The sequence below is a fragment of the Pseudoliparis swirei genome, chromosome 15 (assembly GCF_029220125.1).
Source record: "Pseudoliparis swirei isolate HS2019 ecotype Mariana Trench chromosome 15, NWPU_hadal_v1, whole genome shotgun sequence".
In the NCBI taxonomy this organism is placed as follows: domain Eukaryota; kingdom Metazoa; phylum Chordata; class Actinopteri; order Perciformes; family Liparidae; genus Pseudoliparis; species Pseudoliparis swirei.
In genome coordinates this window covers 5,049,321-5,069,352 of record NC_079402.1, presented here as the reverse complement: position 1 = coordinate 5,069,352, position 20,032 = coordinate 5,049,321, and the positions used below count along the sequence as shown (strand labels likewise).

General features: G+C 48.4%; 1 protein-coding gene across 3 annotated transcripts in view; it reads left to right on the top strand.

The window, feature by feature from the left end:
- The window catches only part of rxraa (retinoid X receptor, alpha a), a 90,056-nt gene that overhangs the window by 32,072 nt on the left and 37,952 nt on the right, over positions 1-20,032 (top strand). For all 3 annotated transcript variants that reach the window (XM_056431943.1, XM_056431942.1, XM_056431941.1), the window contains exon 3: positions 16,601-16,839. In XM_056431943.1, coding sequence (XP_056287918.1) covers positions 16,601-16,839 — 239 coding nt within the window. The remainder of the gene's footprint in view (positions 1-16,600; positions 16,840-20,032) is intronic.

The following is a 20,032-nucleotide window of genomic DNA, read 5'->3' as shown; positions in this document are numbered from 1 at the left end:
AGCACCTTTTAAGCCCGGAGCGTTGGATCTTCCTCCTTCCTGTGAACACGTCGGCCTCAAACGTCTGGGAGCATCCGCAGAATGAAACGTGAACGGTCCCACCGGGTACCATTCTCTGTTATGGGAATTCACTCAAGAGGACACGCACGCTTACGTTTAATCAAACAACGGCATAAAAAGCGGCCACTGTGTTTTTGTGTCATTTCTCTTTTTTAAATATCGATTGTGCCTTTAAAACAACGTTCCTCCCGTCCTTTTTCCGTTGTTGTTCCCGCCCCGCCTTCCTTTCCTCTCTTTCTGCGTCTGATTATCCCCGAGTCATGTTTCCAGCGGATGTCCCCCTCGGCCCAGCGGAGCTAATCGATGCTGCCCGCGTGGTCGATGCTCCCGCCTCGTTCACACGGCGCCCACGGCCCGCCTTCGCCAAAAACCTCCACCTCTCACGGAAGGGGGGCGGGGCCGACACGCTCTCCCCTCCCTCCTCATCTCGCGCCGAGGAGTCAGTCGAGGGCCCCCCGATCGCACGCGAGACGCTCTGTTCTACGCGTGTGTGTGTGTGTGTGTGTGTGTGTGGGGGGGGGGGGGGGATGAAGGGAATCAGTTTTCTCTGATGTTCACGTTGCATATGGTTTCATGTCGCCCCCGGTAAAAAAATAGGGGGCTCGCTTTTTTTGAAGGGTCCACCGCGTGCGCGAGACAGAGGCGGCGTTGTGCAGCCTGCCATCTCATGAATCCACTGCTCCGGTGATCTCCCGCCCCCCCTCCCTCTGATCAACTCTGGAGTTCAAAGGTTGTCTCTGAAGCTTGTCTCTCGGATGAACTTTGACATGGTGTGGGGGGGGGGGCAATTGGCCCTCTATCGGCGTGTTCTGTGTGAATCTGGCGAAGCGTTGGAGAGCTTCAGCGCGTTCTGTCTTCTTCTCTTTCTACCCTCCGCTCGTTGAATCATTTCCTCCGTCCGCCGTCTCGGAGCGCCGTTGTTTCGTCTTTTCCAATCTGTCGTTCCCCGATGACCCTCTTCTGGGATTCTGCTTCTTCGAACGCGGTGCTTTGCGACAAAAGCGTTTGACGCATTCTGCTATCGTCTTTTTGTTGTTGTTGTGGCAGTCGTCAGCTGTCTGTGCAACCTTGAAGTCCGTCCCCTCCCCCCCCCCACAGAGCGGCGGGTTGTGACGCGATGAGCTCTTTTATCCTGCGACGCCTCCCACGCTATTCTGCGGATGACAGCCGTTTGACCCGGTGACTCTTGGCAGCCACTTACCCCACTAACCAATACCCCCCCCCCCTCAATAATACGCTTTTGTTATGACAACAAGGACGACTTTGGATCAGAGCCCCCCCCCCCCTGTCCATTACGGGGCTCGTTTTCCAACCGCGTTCCCCTTCGTGCCATCCTCCCTCCATCATCCTCTTCTGCTTCTTTTTGTGTGTTATTCTTCTTCTTTCTCTCTTTCTCCCAGCTCAATCCCCGAGGTACAGAAGAAATGGAGAAAGGGAGTGAAGCAAATGGGAAAGGAAAAATAAAATAAAAGAGAAAGCGGAGATATTCTACAGGGGACTGTGGGAACCCGGTGATAAAGGCGCGCATCTTAATCCTTCCTAAGGCCCGTCTTACGGGGTACGATGAGCTCTTCATGTCATCATTAAGAGTGTGGGCTCGCGTGCACGGCCCTGCGCCTGTGCGTGTGTGTGTGTGTGTGTGCGTGTGTGTGGCCGGGCTTTTTTCACGTATTTGATATGCTAATGTCTTCATCATCGTGCAGTCGCTCGGCGCAGAAGCTCCATCCTTTTGAATCTGGCGTCTCAAAGCTCTCGGAGATCTCCGAGCGTCTTCGCTGGGGAAAGTCGACACGCCGCGACGCGGCGATCAAAAGCACTAATTAATGCACGGCAATTCTCCCCCTCTAATGTGGTGCACTCTCTCTCTCCGAGCTTATGCCCTCAGCTCCCTCGCTCCTCCTTGAGCTTTAGTGGAATTTGGCCGATGCACGCCGAGGAGAGGAGAGGAGGGAGGCGCTCATCTTGTTTCAGCGCTTTATGAGTCTGACGTGTACGCCCGTAATTGCGGTTATGGGTGATTAAACTCCCGATGCCCCTCAGGATCCGCAGCCAGCCATCAGTCAGCGTCGGGGCGCTGCCGCTGCCGTCTCGAGCCGTACTGCGTTCCACTCCGGAGACGCTGGTTGTTTTTTTTTGAATTAATGCGTCCTATTTGAATGAGGTGTCATCTTCCAGTTCATTGTTCACATTTGTGTTAAAAAAAATTGTTTAAAGGAGTCAGTTTTTATAATGCTGTAACAGTTATTTATTAGTCTTTATTTTAAATTTGTTGTTGTTTATTTATTGTGCAAAGATGCCAATAACTAGGTCCAGCTTCTGAAAAGTAATGACAAATTGTCTTTCTATAAATTATCTTTAAAATATATATATATATATACAGTGGGTACGGAAAGTATTCAGACACCTTTACATATTTCACTCTTTGTTTCATTGCAGCAGTTTGCTAAAATCAATAAAGTTCATTTTATTTCTCATTAATGTTCACTCAGCGCCCCATCTTGACAGAAAAAAACAGAAATGTAGAGATTTTTTCAAATTTATTAAAAAAGAAAAAGTGAAATATCACATTACATTAATGAGAAATAAAATGATCTGTTTTGATTTTAGCAAACGGCTGCAATGAAACAAAGAATGAACATTTTAAAGGGGTCTGAATACTTTCCGTACCCACTGCATACATTTGGTCTCCAGGAGCTTCGACATTCACGATCTATGTAGCTACAGTATATCTTCGAAAAATGTGCAGATATCCGTCAAAATCAATTCCTATATATTCCACCTAATCGGGAAATATAAAGAATACCAAAAAGTCCAAAAGGGTGGCGGTGAGGTTCTTCGTGACCCGTGTGAAACTAGAAGTGACACCAGTTCTGCAGTTATTTGAACCCAAAGAACGATCTTTTCCTCAACCTATCCACGGCTTTATGTTTCAGATACTTGGTTATCGGGAGCGAATCGTGTTTATTATTTAAGTCTAAATATGAACATCCCGTGTGGGTGGGTGGAGGACGTGCGTTCTGGAATGAAGACTTGGTTGATCGGCTCACGGCCTGTTCTCGATCGTGCCTTCTTCTCTGCACGTGTTTGAATTCTATTTGTCGCTTCAAGGAAAAAACGGGGGGGGGGAATAAATAAAAGAAAGGAGGCCCTCCGGCTGCTTCCTGCGTCTAATTGGCTTATTAATCACGTCTCTGTGGTCGGGATATCGGGGTGTGGATGAACGATCCGTGTGTTATCTCCAGAGGCGACGAGTGACCTTGGGGGCGGGGGGTCCCGTCCTCCTCGCCGCTCCCGTGGCGAGAGTTCCCGTCGCTGTGGAGAGAGCGAGGCGGCCAGGAACCCGAAGCCCCGGCCTCTCGCATGGGGTCGAGTCCAAATAAAACACTCCAGCATGTGTGTGGTAATGAGGAAGCTGTGTATTTGTGTGCAGCGTTATCTGTCAGTGGCCTCCTCCTCCTCCTCCACCACCACCTCCCATTAATTCACCGACTTGGCTGAGCCCTTTTTTTTCATCCCCTGTTGATGTTTGGATGTTTTCTCTTGTCCCCCCCCCTCTGACACACTACCCCCTTGAAGGCACTGAGGAGAAGGGGGAAAAAATGGAGGAGGAGGAGGAGGACTCCCACACCCCTCTCTTTACCCCCGAGGACCCCTGTTAGTCACGGCAGAGCTCACAGAGGAGGATGCGGGGGTCACGAGAGCAGGAAAAATAAACTCGGTCAAAAGGCAGAAATGTCGAGAAAGAAGAAGAGGGAGAAGAAGAAGAAAAAGAGTTAATGGAAGGCAGAACTCCTGTTGCATCTGAAGCTTTTTTTTCTCTCGCCGAGACGCGACAGGCCCGAGTCAGCCCAGGTCAGGACAGCGGGTGGGGGGGAGGGGGTGACGGGAGCGTGATGTGTGGCAGCCCACAGGGTTCGTACGGTCATGGAAAACCTGGAAAAGTCATGGAATTTTAAAATGGTCATTTCCAGGCCTGGAAAAGTCATGGAAAAAACTTAAATCATAAAAGTTTTGGAAAAGTCATGGAAATGTGTTACAATCACGTGTTCATTTACGCCGAGTTTGAAATAATGGATATGTTTTTTAAAGAAAGACGCTCAAATTATCAGCCGGCGTACGCTCTCAATACGCAACATTTTCAGAATTTTTCAGTTTGGTCATGGAAATTTGGTTTAAAGTCATGGAAATCCATTGGTCAAAATGTGTAAGAACCCTGAGCCCACGTGGGCATGAATACACTGGGAGCTCTTCTGTTCGTGCTTTTTGAGTTCTCGTCCCACGAGTTTCTGTTTGCCTACGACAAAAAAATGATCTCTAGCTGGAGTAGGAATTAATGTAACCCCGACTCCACGTCAAATGAACGTGTTTTACCTGCAACAAACTGCCACATGTTGTCTTTCTGTCTTCCTCCTATTGGTTCAGTCCAGTCACTGAACATGAAAGAGTTCTCTCGACCAACAAAGTCTCCAGTCTTGGTGTTTCGAAGCTCTGCCTTCGACAAAGCTTCTTTTTTGGAAGTATTTTTGGTGACGCTCGTCCCATCGTCCTCGTGAGTTCCGTCGTTTAATCAAAGCACAATCGAGGATGAATGACGAGCGTCGCACCGTTTCCTCCTCCTTCAATAAGCCACTTGTTACTGATGTATTTGCATCACGGCTATAAATAATGAAAGTTGCTCCGCTTGTTTCCTCGTAGGAGCGATGTTTGTCGCTTCCGACGCCGACTTCCCCTCTCGATCGCACCGCTATTCCTTTTAGATGCACACTATCATTTCTTGACTATTCCTGTTGCTTTTGAGCCGTTTAATCTACTTTATACTTCTTACTGGATGGAGTTAAAGGGGGAAAAAAAGAAGAAAAAATCCCCTTAACTTGGTGGAAAAACCCGAGCTGATGCTGAAAGTTTTTCGCTGGACAGAGCGTGTGTGTGTGTGTGTACATATGTGTGTGTGTGTGTGTGCTGGAAAGCTGCCAGTGAAAATGCAAGAGAGAGGAAGTCAGCAGACTGGCTGTCTTCTGTTCACTGTTGTTCAGATTGACTCCGTCAGGACGGCCTTTGAGGCCCCCTGATATCCAGGTGGTCTGTCCCCCTCCCCCCCCTCACTCGGCCTCAACCATCCCGTGCCCACAAACTTTGCCCGGAATCGTCGACATCTTCCCCAACGCGGCGGCGGCGGCAGCCTCCACCAATGGCGAGCCGTCCGCAGGCTATGGCCAATGAACAACACCTGTTTCTGTCCACGCCAACCGTAACACCCGCTTCATTTGGCTTCTGTCCTGATGCCAATCCCAACACGTAATTCCAGGGTGTCCAGGCCGTGAGAGGCGCCGGCAGAGAGAGAAATACTGTGGGTTTCATCGCCGGGGGAACGGACCGTCGAGAAAAAACGACTTTTCCAGCACAAATGTCACAGTAAATGTGCTTTTGTGTCATTGCATCATCGGAAAAAAAAAGTGTCTCGCTCTAAAGCAACCTTCTGATTGGACTGAGAGACCATTGTTCAGTGGTGAGAGCCTGGAAAAATGACTGATTCTGGTGTGTTTTAAAAGTGGGAAAGCTTTGCCTGTGTTTGTACGTGCAGCTCTGAATTGTGTGTGAAAATATTTTTATATATATATATTTTTTTATTTTTTTATTTTATATAGTTGTATATGTATATGGGTTTTCCTAGAAATATAATAGGAACTGTCAGTGAAATCTTGAATTAGCAAAGCCCAAATATTGAAATTACACTTATTTTCCAAAATAAATTGTTATTGTAGAATGGAAATTTGATGTTTGACATTTCCTTTGAGCATAACATCTGAACTCGCCTGAACTTACGCTATGCATGCCTTATTGTATGCTAACTTATTTAGTCCTCCAAGATCCCCATGAATGCAGGAAATTCTCTGAAGTGCTTCTTGTTTGTTTATCCGAAGTAAGCCTCCAGTTTTTCGGAGGATAATTCATTTATAATGATGACAAGGATGATACACTCGGAATCACAGACAAATAAACAGTTGTGTGTGTGTCTGTGTGTGTGTGGGGGGGGGGGCTATTTTTGCATTGTAGCGCCTCCCGTCGAGCAGCTGATGAAGTGGGTTTTCCGACGTGTTCTGATCTGATTACAAACGATCCCTCGTTAGTGTCGACTCAGCAGGTTGAGAATCTCACGTGCTTCGGTTACGGAGACGTGGATTGAGTTAACGTGATTGCCGGTAACGGGTTGGGTCTCGGATGCGAGAGGGCGAGTCTCTCTTGAATAATACAAATTCCCTTTACACGCACTCTCGAGTCCAAACGGGTTTGGCCGGAGCGCCGCCTTCCTCCCACGGGCTCCACCTGGAGACGGAGGGACTCCCAGGTGTTTGTCTCCTGGACGCTGAGGTCGTGGTGTCGGGTCTCGCGCCGGACCTCGGCAGAACCCGGATTGGGCTCCTACGACGAAGCGGAACGTAAAGAAACACGGGTGAGAAATGCAAGCGGAAAAAGGGAGAGGCTGCGATGCAGGAAGAGAGAGAGAGAGCTGGCGTGTCTTCCCAGGACATGAAAGACTCGCTGCTCCGAACTGGGATTATCCCTCCTCCCCTCCCCCCTCCCACCACCTCTGGGGAGTCCCGCTGATGAGCAGAGGAGGCAGAGGAAAAGACGTGCAGGGAAAGTGAAGGAACCCGTCAGAGAGGAGGAGGAGGAGGAGGAGGAGGAGAGATGCAGAGACAAACATCCATAGGATGCCAACTCCTCTTACGGGGGGGGGGGCTGCTGACTGACACTCGCGATGCTCCAGTGGGCCACCTTTCTCCCCCCTCCCAACCCTCCTCTTGAAGAATGGGCCGTGCTGCTCACTCACCAGAGAGTCCATGTTTGATCCGACTCCATCCTGTAAAGCCATCAGGGCGGCTCAGTCGGTGTGAATCGGGCGTGATCATTCCTCGTGCAGCGCTACCAAAATAAAAGCATCACGCCAAAAAACTCAATCGGTGCTTTTCCTTTCCTGGAGTCAAATTTCACTTTCTGTCTTTCTTTTCTTTAATCTAGCCATTTATTTGAAGACACGGACCCACACAAGTTGATTTCGCAATGGAAACGGTGCTGAAACGAGGAGGTTATATTCACGATATTCTTGATATTTGGAGGATGAGGGGCTTCCCAATGGCTGTCCACAAACAAACCATCACGTGCACACAGCCCCCCCCCCCATCTCCACCCAATTTTTGCTGACTTTTTTTCTTCAGGGAGAGGAGGGTTTGGGACGGAGGGGGAATGCAGGTATATTCAGAGAGACCGTCTGAGAGAGAGAGGAGCCATCGTCAAAAAAAGAAGCTTTCCAGCCGGAGGAGCGCTGCGCTCTGAGGAATGAGGCTGCGCTGTTGACACAAGCTGTGTTTGACTTGTGTCCGTGGGACTTGATTAGTTGATAACGGGCCAGGAGGTTATTGATTTTGTGTGTACTGGACAGACTGTTTGTGTGCAACACAAGGGGTGATGGGTTAGGGTTACCCCCCCCCCCCCCCTCTTGATCCTGCAGGATGTGTTTGCTGTGAATCAATGCGCCGATCCAAAGTACACTCCTCTGGTGACAATCACACACACTCCCCCCACCCCCCCCCCATCCCCACCGCACCTCCTAGCTTCTTCCTGCATCACGGACACACTAAGTCCCCCCCCCCCCCGCTAGGGTCTCCGGCTTTCTCCGAAAAACTCTTGCACTTTCTCTCCCTCCCCACGTTTGGATCCGTCTTATCTATGAATCTCTCCATCTCTCTTTCCATGATGTGTCCGTCTATCGGTCCATCGAGAGAAAAGGAAGAGAAAAGGGGTCCGATAATGTTACCGTGTCCCAAGACCCCGACCCTGCTTTTGTGTGAGCGGGCACTAACTGAGCAGGACCTGTTATCCTAAATCACAAGAACAGTAACTGTTTCTGTGGGCCTCTACAAAGCCACGGGGGGGTTGGTAGCGAGTGAGTGTGTGTGTGTGTGTGTGTGGGCGGGCGGGGGGGTGGGATCAAACACGCTGCACCCAACTTGCGATGTGTTCCGCCGCTGCGTCGTCAAATCCAAATGGAAAGCATCCGTCACCGCCGTCTCGGGAACAAGTCGTCAAGTGGCAAATTCCTCACGGCGATGTCACCGGAGGGAACGGACAGTTTATCTCTCCCCCCCCCCCCCCCCCCTCAGTAATTGGCATAATTACTCTCCTCCGCTGACTGACGGCTTTACGACTGCCACAGCAGGACGCCTCGTCGGTTCATTCCTCCTCCGCTCCCTCTTTCCCTAATTGGCATGTGATCGTTTCGTTTTGAGTGCGACCTAAAACCCTCTTCAACCATTAAGAGGAAGAACTTTAATAGTTTGGTCTCGCCAACATTCTCCACGCGTTCTTTCTTTTTCTTTTTTCTTAAGGAAATGGGCCGGCAGGAGCGCCAGTCCCAGGTCAGACCTGCTCGGCTCCTGCATAGTGTTGTGAAACTACAAACCCGGGCCTGGGTAATGTCACCTTGTACCTCCTGACCTATGTTGTGCACTGGTAATAAACATCCTAAGAAATGACAGTGTGACCAGTGAGGGTTGGTATTCTTAAGAAAAAACACATTATTCACTGTCGCCAGAGCTTTCCACAAGCTGCTAGCTTGAGTTCTAACCACAGCCATGTTGACTGTTTTCTGTTCAATATGATCACTTTGGGGGTGTGGCTTTGGAGCGCTGCTACTTTTCTCTGGCGCTGCTACTTTTCTCTTGCGCTGCTACTTTTCTCTAGCGCTGCTACTTTTCTCTAGCGCTGCTACTTTTCTCTAGCGCTGCTACTTTTCTCTAGCGCTGCTACATTTCTCTAGCGTTGCTACATTTCTTAAGCGCTGCTACTTTTCTCTAGCGCTGTTACATTTCTCTAGCATTGCTACTTTTCTCTAGCGCTGCTACTTTTCTATAGCGCTGCTACTTTTCTCTAGCGCTGCTACATTTCTTAAGCGCTGCTACTTTTCTCTAGCGCTGTTACATTTCTCTAGCGCTGCTACTATTCTCTAGCGCTGCTACTTTCTCTAGCGCTGCTACTTTTCTCTAGCATTGCTACTTTTCTCTAGCGCTGCTACTTTTCTATAACGCTGCTACTTTTCTCTAGCGTTGCTACCTTTCCCTAGTGCTGCTACTTTTCTCTAGCGCTGCTACTTTTCTATAGCGCTGCTACTTTTCTCTAGGGCTGCTACTTTTCTCTAGCGTTGCTACCTTTCCCTAGGGCTGCTACTTTTCTTTGGCGCTGCTACTGAAAGTTACTATTTATTGGAAAAGGGTTAACAAAACGGAGTTTTTTGTGCTTATTCCTGCATATTGCTGAAGATTCCCAACTATAGCGTTCAAGGTTGTGGACTTCTGGTCTAGACTGGGAGCTGATTGGTTGGTTGGATTCAATTGGTTGCTGTGCAGTTTCTCTGTTTTCTTTCACACAATATATAGAAATTTAAGATGCGAGTACATTCAAGTGGGCCAGTGATTCATCATGAAGTAATTTGATCAGGGAACGATTGAGGGAGGTCGGGGGGGGGGCAAACTGTAAGCTAACCCCCTACAATGACATGTTTAGATTAGATACAACATTTTTACCTCACTGCTAGGTTTTGGTTTGAGTAGTTTCCACAATTCATTTCCAAAGAATGCGTTGACTTTTACCCACCTACCTTCTTTTTTTTGTAAGACATGTGTTTCCTTTCATTTCAGTAACAGAAAGGTCATCTTGCAGAAACGTGTCAGTTCCTTTAGAGGCAATGCATCAAGGTGCCCAGTTTAATGTTGTCAAAGTAAAATATCCAAGAGCAGATATCAGATAACTCCCTGTGTGTGTGTGTTCCTGTGTGTGTGTGTGTGTGTGTGTGTGTGTTTATGCTGCCACGTGCCTTCAAGTGTTGTTTGGCAGCGGGCGAGCCAGATAAGGGCCGTGTTGTGATTTTCATCTCTGGGCACAAAAACAAAGGAGAAAGCTCGATGAATCACGGCCGCCTCACATTTCCCTACGGAGGGCCTTGACGCGGCAGAAATATCAGATTGGTTTTCTTTAAAACATTTTTTTAAAGCTTAATCTAGAACAGTAAGAAGAAAAAATTAGCCAATTTTTCAACGGAAGGGGGTTCCACAAGGATTTAAAAAAGGCGCGGCGCTAGCCGTCGGATCGCGGATCTCAAAAAAAAAAATCTTCTCTTCATCTCGTCAAGGTCATTGAAAGTACCCGTTGTTCTTTTAACGCCGCGGAGTTCACCGACGAGGCGTCCCCCTCGCCGCCCACTAAGCTTCCACTGGAAAAAGAAACGGGTCGTCAACGCGGAGCCGACGAGCGTCGGCCGCGAATGTAATCTTCCTCTCCCGAGGGCGCCGCCACGGGCTGCGGCGGTAATTATCACTCGCCGCCGCGTCTTTGATCGAACGCCCTTTGTTGAGGCAGCCAGCGCGCGGGCGTGTGTTCTACGCCTCCTTCTCGGCCATCTTTCCTCCCTCTCTTTTGTGTCAGCCTCCCCACGTGTTGCTCTCTCTCTCTTTTTCTTGGCCTATTCAGATCATGTAGAGGTCTGACCTTCGAAGGTTTATACCTGATGACAGAGTTTATATTATTTACCAATAGTATTCTAATACACAGTTTCACTCTTTTTAACGTTGTTCCTCCACGGTTCTTTTTTGGACAAATTGCGTTCATAGACTTAAAGCTACAGTAACATTCCTAATAAATAACTTGTCTCAAACATACATTATTAGACCCTAATAACAGTACGAGACACGGATAATCTCCGAAATGGAAATAACTAATTGGAGGATGCACAACGCAGCTGTCAATCAAAGCTCAGGACAAGTTAGGCAGCACTGAAAAGGAAATCGCAATTTAGTGAACTTTATTGTATTTATTGTGTCTTTAATGCAGTTAGCTACTTTCTCTAAAATGTCACGTTGCGCACAAAGCACCCTCGGGTGTTCTTTTCAAAGGTGGCTGTCGCGTGCCTCACAGTTTTGCCGAAACATGGTTGAATGCACGATACTTCCGTCAGAGATTTGGGAGGAGGGCGACGGCAAATAACTTTGCAGTTATGACATTATATTAAAGAAAATGGATAACATGGAAACACTTGAAACATCCACGTATACCCCTTTTAAAAAAATGTTCTCTTCGTTGCTAACCCAAACTGCCCTCTATTCCTTCTCATCCGTCTGGTTCGGCCAGAGTGTCGAGACAAGTCCGGTTTCTTTTACACTGCAGAGTTTTTTCCTCGCTGCTACCCTCGGAGAACATTTTCCCTCGTCCTGCGCTGGGTTAGAGGCGGCGTATATCGCCGAAGACAACGATTAGGTGCCATGTCAGCGGATCAGGATCGGGAGTCACCGAGGGCATCGGCTCGCCCCGGGACTTTCGTCCACACGCTATCAGGCAAATTAATTGAAATGGGGCGGGGGCGGGTGGGAACATTAAGGGAGCACCCCCCGAGAGGCCGAGGAGACTAAAAGGGAGGCGGGAGGGCGGGAGGGAGGTAATGAAGTCTTTTAATGAGGGCAGTTGTTCCAACGGGCAAAAAAAGGAATCGGGTTATATCAACACCGTATCAAAGGATGGCTGTTAGTGGCCCACCTACTGGGAGATTACCGGTGGCCTGTTTTGGGTCTTTTTCTGCCACTTATCCCACATTAAGGACCTCTTTTTTTCAGCCTGGCCTGAACCAGACAGATGGATGTCCGTGATGTGGTCACGAAGCTGCAGCTCGAGTTGCTTTAATCACATCTCGCCTCAGTGGCAGCCGCCGTTAAAGCGAATGCCCTCATCGCCACGTGGCTTTTTGCACCTTCCCCTCGCTTTCCGCCATGAGGGTGGAGGAGGCGACGGGGTAAGCGTGCGCGGGGTAAATAAATAACTTTTATGGAAACGTTACGTAGGATTTTTCTTCCTGTAGTGTATCTTTGATTCTAAGAAGCACAAAGACTACAACTCTCAGGTTCGATGGTTTGTGCGTTAAAATGTATTTTTGACCTGATCAGTTTGCTGTCATTTGGTATTAAATTAAATATTCAGATAAAATAAGGTGCAACCACTGCGGCTACAATTCACACCAGCGGCGAGACGTCAGGGTGCGTCATCCGCTCAACCCACCAGCGCTTCACGGAACGACGTCGGGGATTTTTGCGAAAGGTCAATCCTGATAATCCTTTAAAGCAATTTATCAAGCAAAAAATAGCATACTTTTACTTGAAGGGTGCGACCTTTATTTCTAAAGAGCAAAGATGTGCTGCTTTTCTTCTTGGTTTAGTGCAGCACCAGAGCGACTTCAGCCAGCGCTCGTCTTGTTCCACATCGCCTGTGCACATGCCATCCTCAGCCTCCTTCCTCAGCCTCCTTCCTCAGCCTACATCCACAGTCTCCATCCTCAGCCTCCTTCCTCAGCCTCCTTCCTCTGCCTCCATCCTCAGCCTCCTTCCTCAGCCTCCATCCTCTGCCTCCTTCCTCAGCCTCCTTCCTCTGCCTCTATCCTCAGCCTCCATCCTCAGCCTCCTTCCTCTGCCTCCTTCCTCAGCCTCCATCCTCAGTCTCCATCCTCAGCCTCCTTCCTCAGCCTCCATCCTCAGCCTCCATCCTCAGCCTCCTTCCTCTGCCTCCTTCCTCAGCCTCCTTCCTCTGCCTCTATCCTCAGCCTCCATCCTCAGCCTCCTTCCTCTGCCTCCTTCCTCAGCCTCCATCCTCAGTCTCCATCTTCAGCCTCCATCCTCAGCCTCCATCCTCAGCCTCCTTCCTCTGCCTCCTTCCTCAGCCTCCATCCTCAGCCTCCATCCTCTGCCTCCTTCCTCAGCCTCCTTCCTCTGCCTCTATCCTCTGCCTCTATCCTCAGCCTCCTTCCTCAGCCTCCATCATTTGCCTCCATCCTCTGCCTCCATCCACAGTCTCCTTCCTCTGCCTCCTTCCTCAGCCTTCTTCCTCAGCCTCCATCCTCTGCCTCCTTCCTCAGTCTCCTTCCTCAGCCTCCATCCTCTGCCTCCTTCCTCAGCCTTCTTCCTCATCCTCCATCCTCCATCCTCTGCCTCCTTCCTCAGCCTTCTTCCTCAGCCTCCATCCTCAGCCTCCTTCCTCGACCTCCATCCTCTGCCTCCTTCCTCAGCCTCCATCCTCTGCCTCCTTCCTCAGCCTCCATCCTCTGCCTCCTTCCTCAGCCTCCATCCTCTGCCGTGCTCGTTCGGGATGCGCTCTCTCTCCCCTGCAGACAAATAGTACATCAGTGACTCACCGTAAATATGGAGACCGCAGAACATTCTCCTCTTCAACCAGTTTTTCATTGAACAGGTGTCATTGATGACAACATGCAAGGCCGAGCAAAGATGGCAAATGCAACCAAAACCAAATGGACCTTTTCTTATCCGTGTGCTTATTATACTGAAGTGATGAGAGATGTCAGCACGTGGCTCGATATTCAGTGGCCGTACATATATATATATATGTATTTATATGTACACGTTTCTAGATGCTCAGGAACATGTTGTCCGACATAGATCAGAGTTTTAAATGTGTTTTTTTTAGGAGTGTACGGTCAAGGGAATAGTCGACACATTAAAGAGTTCACATCCACAGAAGGCTTCAGAGTTTTACGTCCCTGGCTGTCCCCCATAAAAACGCACATTTGTTACAAGCAACAACGGATGAAAGTCACCGGTTAACTCGGCCCCACCCTCAGGGTTCGTGCGGTCATGGAAAACCTGAAAACGTTTTTTTGGGGCGTGGAAAAGTCCTGGAGAAAGAAAAAAAATCCCCAACGTTTTGGAAAAGTCATGGAAACTTGTTATATTCATATGTGCATTTCCGCTGAGTTTTAAATAATTAATATGCTTTTAAACGAATGATGCTCAAAATATAAGCCGGCATACGCTCTTTCATACTCTCAAATTGTTCCGCGATGCAAGTGAATGCACCTTAACTGAAAAAACATAAATGTTTATTCTTTTAATCAAACTATTGTCTTTCATTCATTTGTGTCATTTAAAGTTATATACTGTATGCTTTGGAATCCTCATTGTTAGTTTAAATTCAACATTTTCCTCACTTTTTCATTAATGCAGCGAGATTTCATGACATTTTGTGTCATGAAAATTTGGTTTAAAGTCCTGGAAATCTATTGGTCAACATGTTTTAAACCGAAACACTCTTTTCTCTTTGTCCTGGAAAACGTTCAGGATCCATTCGGAATTCTGAAGAACTCAAGCTTTTCTCTGTTGAATGGAGGCGACGGTAACTTACACGGTCGAAAAGAAAACAACGTTGACGCTTGGAGGGTGACTTTGTGGCGGCGGCGGATCACACAAAAAGACAAGAGGCATGTCGCGAGAGCGAGGAAAGGGGGAGCGTTGTTTAGAAATCGGAGATGAAGGTGTGAAGCGGAGTAGTAGATAAGTGGAGAACTCTCGGCCACGCCCCCGCCGCTAAGACGGGCCCTATGGTTTGCTTATTTGTCGCTGTCAGTTGTGCCTTTTGTGTGCCCAGCGATCCGGGGGGCCAATCGACAGGCAGGAGGCCGCCAACGACAAGCACTTCAACCTAACATGACTCAGCGTTTTGTTGTTGTGGCTCGGTTCTCAGTCCTTTTTTTTAAATCTTCCCCGTCTCTCTCTCTCTCTTTCTTGTTTCACACTCTTATCTGATCTCGCCAGCATGTTTATTTCATGCTTTTTTTTTGCCGATCTTGCAAACGCTCGCCGTGAAACTTCGCCGTCCGGTTCAACGGGTCGGGGTGACACGGGGTCCATCAGGAAATCCGTGCAGGCGTGTGAACGTTGTTACGTTGGCATGCTTTCCAGTCCAGTTTTCTCATGTCCTTGTCCATATCCATCTTTCCTTTCCGCTCCACTTTTCTCCTCTCCTTGATTCCTTTTTCCTCACCCCTCCTCTTCCTCCTTCCCTCTCTTCTCCTTGTATGTCTTTTCACTTCCTCCCCCCTCACATACCTAAGCCCCCCAGCTGCTTCCTTTCCTCGCTTTTCCGTGTACATCTTTTCAGTTTCTCCCTTTCTCTCCTTCTTTCTCTCTCTCTCTCTCTCTCCTCTCCTCTGGGGAGGATTAGGACAGAGTCCTTTTCATCCTGCTGTAATCCTACACTGGCAACCCAACTCCAACCAGAATAAACACACACATTTGCTGAGAGATCTGTATATGTTCTTGGGGCTTTGCCCAAAAAACACCGTTCACATACAATATGACCACATAGTCATGGTCAACTAGGAAGAAAAAAAAAGAGCATCAGGCGGAGATGTTAGAGAGAGAGAGAGAGAGAGAGATCTACCCCCCGCGAGTTGTGGCCTTGCTGGGACTCTTGTCAGCTGAACACCCCCCCCCCCCCCCCACACACACACACACACACCCCTCCACTGAGACCCACAATGGCAGATTGGCATCTCTAATAGCGCTCTCTTTATCTGCCCGAATTAAAACCCAATTGGAGAAGGGTTATGGGAATTGCGGGCTCTGGGCGAGATTTTATGGAATTTATTTTCTTTCTTCAGGAATTATGTGTGTGGGCGCCTTTTCAGAGGAGGATCGGAGGGGAGGGGGAATGTAATCGGAGGGAGAGAAGCTCGAGGGGTATCAGTCGGAGGATTAAACACTGAACTAACGCAGCTAGATGCAGAGCCGTTGTTCGCCCTTCATTAAGAACGGTGTGTGTTTGTTTTCAAAAGGATGGGGTGTGTGTGTGTGGGGGGGGGGCTGTATGTGTTGTCATTTTATTTCGTATACTATACCTGAATTGAAGAAAGGATAGAATTAAGAAATACCTGAAACGCTGATGCGGTCGTGCTCTGTGGCTCGTAAAATTACAAGTAACCCGAAAAAGTAAGGGACAAAAAAATACTCGGTGCTCTTCACGTCTTGTTTTCGCCCAACCGAAGAGTCAAAAACATCCAATTCACTGTCACGACAAGATGAGGAAAGTCAGCCAGCAGATCGGCGCCTTCAACGAGCTACGAGCATCACGTGTTTACCTACGTGAGACGCTCGTATTGTGGATGCGCTATCAGAAGAAGAAGAAGAATGGATGGAGAAAGGAAGGGAAGACGGGGGGGGGGGGGGCACACCTGTCCCACATCTGCTGCATTGATGGGAGGACGGCCTGCCACTGACTCCCCCCTGTCAGCTGTAATTATATATTGTATATTTACCCCCCCCACTCATCAACCACATGCATTATAGATATACCTCCTGTCCTCACAGATCCCTGAGGGGAGCACTCGTGATGATGCAACGTTGCATCAGAGCGAGCCGCCGGGTTTGATTGTCTCGAGTGTTTCCGGTCGCTCCACTTTCACACTCAACCCGACGCGCCGTTGGACAGCAATCGCTCCAATTAGCTCAAGTGTGAAAATGTCTTTTATTTGTATATATTTATTCGCTGTATTTGGTTGTTGTAATTACAGTCTCAATGCGCAGCTTTAAAAAAAACGAAATCCCTTAATCCTGCCAAATCCTCTTAAAGATGTCACATGGCAGTGAAAATGATCAAACAGCGGAACACCCATCTAAATGTCACTCTGTGTTTGTTCTCCCCCCCCCCTGACCAGACTCGTCGGGCCAGCTGACCTCCTCGCCCCTGGGCTCACCCACGTCCCACCGGGGGATGCACCCGTCTCTGCTCAGCCCGACGTCCATGGGGCCCTCGGGGTCCCTGCACTCTCCCATCAGCTCGCTGAGCTCGCCCATGAACGGCCTCGGCTCGCCCTTCTCCGTCATCAGCTCGCCGATGGGTCCGCACTCCATGAACTCGCCCGGCATGGGATACGGCCCCAGCGTCAGCCCCCAGGTGAGGCCTGTGACAGACCCACACGTGGGGGGGGGGGGAGTGCATTCACTGCAGCTGCGTGTGCAGACATTTAGTCCTCAAGGTCACTTTAGTTTCCCTCCGCACAAACACGAACAAACCCGGAAACCACGGTTACGGGAGTTAATGAAATAGACCTCATCCGTCACAAGTTGGATGGCTATCGACCGTGAGAGCTCTGAATGTGCCACCTTGCCTGAGCAGGATAAGTTTGCACGGTACACGTTTGATTGAAGTCTGTCAAATAGCTGATTTCTTGCAAATAAATAAATAAACATGGAAATATGAGAAAGCTCCTTAATAAGAGTGATTTTTCCTCCGAGGTAAACTTTTCTTCTGCGACGCCTCAGTCGAGTCCCACTGATGAAGACGGGTCCACAAACAAACCAAAAAGGTCCCTTGCAGATGAAATGGCCAGCTCAGCAATTGTACTTGCGTACATATTACAACAAACACGATACAGCTCAGAGCTTCAGGGGTACTGGAGTCGATTTTATAAATCTTTAAACCTATTTCTTCCACACTTTACGCGAAGCTAAGATAACAATCTCCTTCCGGGTGTCTTAAATAATCCCCACTCGCCCTCAGGGGGTGACTCCTCCTGTCTCTTGATTTATGACCTCGGTAAACATTGTAAACACGAGTTAATTTAGAGTCAAATAGAGCAGAAAGTGGAGTGTGCTTTAGGGTGGGGGGAGTGGGGGGGGGGGGTACCTGTTGATTGACAGGTGATTAGAACCACTACCAGAGCCATTCATGGAGTCTATGTGTCACTCCTCCGCAGTCCAATTATGGTCATTTCCCGTTCACTTGTTGTAAAAATGCACGAAATGCCAAACTCAACGCTTTGAAACGACCTCAAACCAATGGGTCGCCACGACGACGGCGTCCACTTCCCGTATTTACGATGTAGCCTCGACAACCACACGGACGCGAGAGCCGTGTCGATTATCTCAACGAGCCCCTCGGCCAGAAAGGGAATAACCGCGATTACCCCCCCAAAAAAACATTGACGTATTCCTTTTAACTAAGCAACAGAGAAACCAGAAGGTTGAGCCGCCTCTACGTGGTTCCATGAGGTGTCCCCCCCCCCCCCCCATAGACAAATCAACCCGACGAACGGTTGAGCATCATGTCTTCCAAATTACAGTTGCGTGCAAACACCCACACACACACACACACACACACACACGCTTTCCTCAGCCAGGCCCCAGCAGACAGAGGCCCTGCTCTGACCCCGTGCCACAGTTAATCAGGAGCCCTTCAGCAGGGGTTCCGCAGTCCTTTGCTCTGTCACTCTCTCTCTCTTCGGGCTCTGAGGCCCATTCGTCACTCCCTCCCGCCATATTTTAGCCGTCTCCTCTATCCCTTCATTCTTCTCCTTCTCTCGCCGGCCCTCTTTCCTCTGTCTCTTATTCCTTGTCTCTTTTCACGCCATCTCCATTTCCTGTCTCTTAACTCTCTGTTTGTTTTCCTTTTTGTTCCCTCAATAAGCCTTGATTTCTTTGGGATGAATAATACAAAATAAAAATAACACACACATGCACAATTAAGACATCAAAGCCTGTGGCCCAGTTTCCGTCTGGAGCCATATCTAAAATTGAACCCCCCCCCCATGCAGTGGCTGCCCCCTTTCTAGTGTTTGTGAATACGTGTGTTTGGCAACGCGATGCTATTCGGGACGGGTTCTCTCATCGCTATTGTTGGGCTTATCGGCGGAGTGTCCCACATGTAGTGGAGTTATGGATGGATTAGGGGCACCTTCAGAAAGCGGACGGTCTTTTATTGCTAGAAATCCCCCCCCCTCCCCCCCTCCTCCTCGTTTCCTCTTCCTGATTCCTCTACACTTTCTAATTCCAACACTTTCATCTACAGCGGCGTGCACTCTGGACGTTCAGTTAAATGCATAACAGGAGATTTTGTGATTCTATAACATGCTTTACACTGATACTGATTTTCCATGCAATTAAGTATGAATTAATGGCATCAAAGCTTCATTTTTCCCCGATGTACTTATCCTCGCTTCCTGTCGGCCCGTCCCGCCATGTCTTTTTTGAACAGCTGTATGAAGTTCAGGTACCAGCTGTGACATCTTTAAGCTGTTTGTGTCTCCAGTCTTCGACACGGCATGGTTTGGACTCGCTGAAACAGATTTTTTCAATCTATACTGACTCATAATGGCAGCCTGTGAACCGGAAGTGAGGGCGAGGCGTCGAGAAAAATATTTGGGTGTCGATAGTCTTGTGTGGTTTTACGGTTTAGTTTGGACGGGTATGGGGTGGGGAGGGAGAAATGGCCACCGCCCTCCGATTTAAGGCTCCCCACCCGTTTCCCTCAGCCAGTGTGTGGTCTATCAGTATCTGTCGCTTCTCAACATCAGACTGAGGGCAAGAGGACGTTAACACCCCCACCCCTTTATTATCCTGTTTTATCTGAATTTTGTTTATTGCAGCCAGTAATGCGAGTTGGCATTGCTTGGTCAGAATTGTAATATTGCTGCTAACCCATTTGCTATTTTTTTTCAACAATTTTTAATTTTAATATATTTGAATAACATTTTGGACTATTTTTCTTTTTTGGACATTTTTTAGTAAATGCTTACCAAGGTGTTTAGTATTTATAAAAAGGAGTAAGCAGTACAAGCATTTAAAATGTTTTTCAAACACAGTATTATGTAGTTGTAAACTGATCTAAGGACATGTCGAAGTGTTAATGTGCAGTATTTGTCAACAATTACACATCCTCCTATGAAGACACATTACAGCTATGTTTTACTGTATACATACTGTATACACAAGTTACACTATATCTGCTTTTGTCGCATACAATACTTGTATTCATCTACTCCTGAATAGGGTGATTCCAAATAGTCAGAAATTATTTAAAAAAGAAAATTCTTATTACTTCAAGTAAGACATCGGGCAGGTACTGACGTCTGAGAATCTGAGCCGTTCCCCGACTGTTTAGCATAAATGAGTATTTGGGAACAGCCGATTGAAGACGGGCCTCGCACCTCGTGACGGGGCGTGATTTGATGAAGACTCACTCTGCCGAGTCTTCATCTTTCATGAGCGATGACTAGAACGAGGTCGCAGCCCGGGCCGCCTCGCCCATGCTACCCGCACACAGGCATAGACACGCAAACACACACACACACTCACACACACTCTCTCAC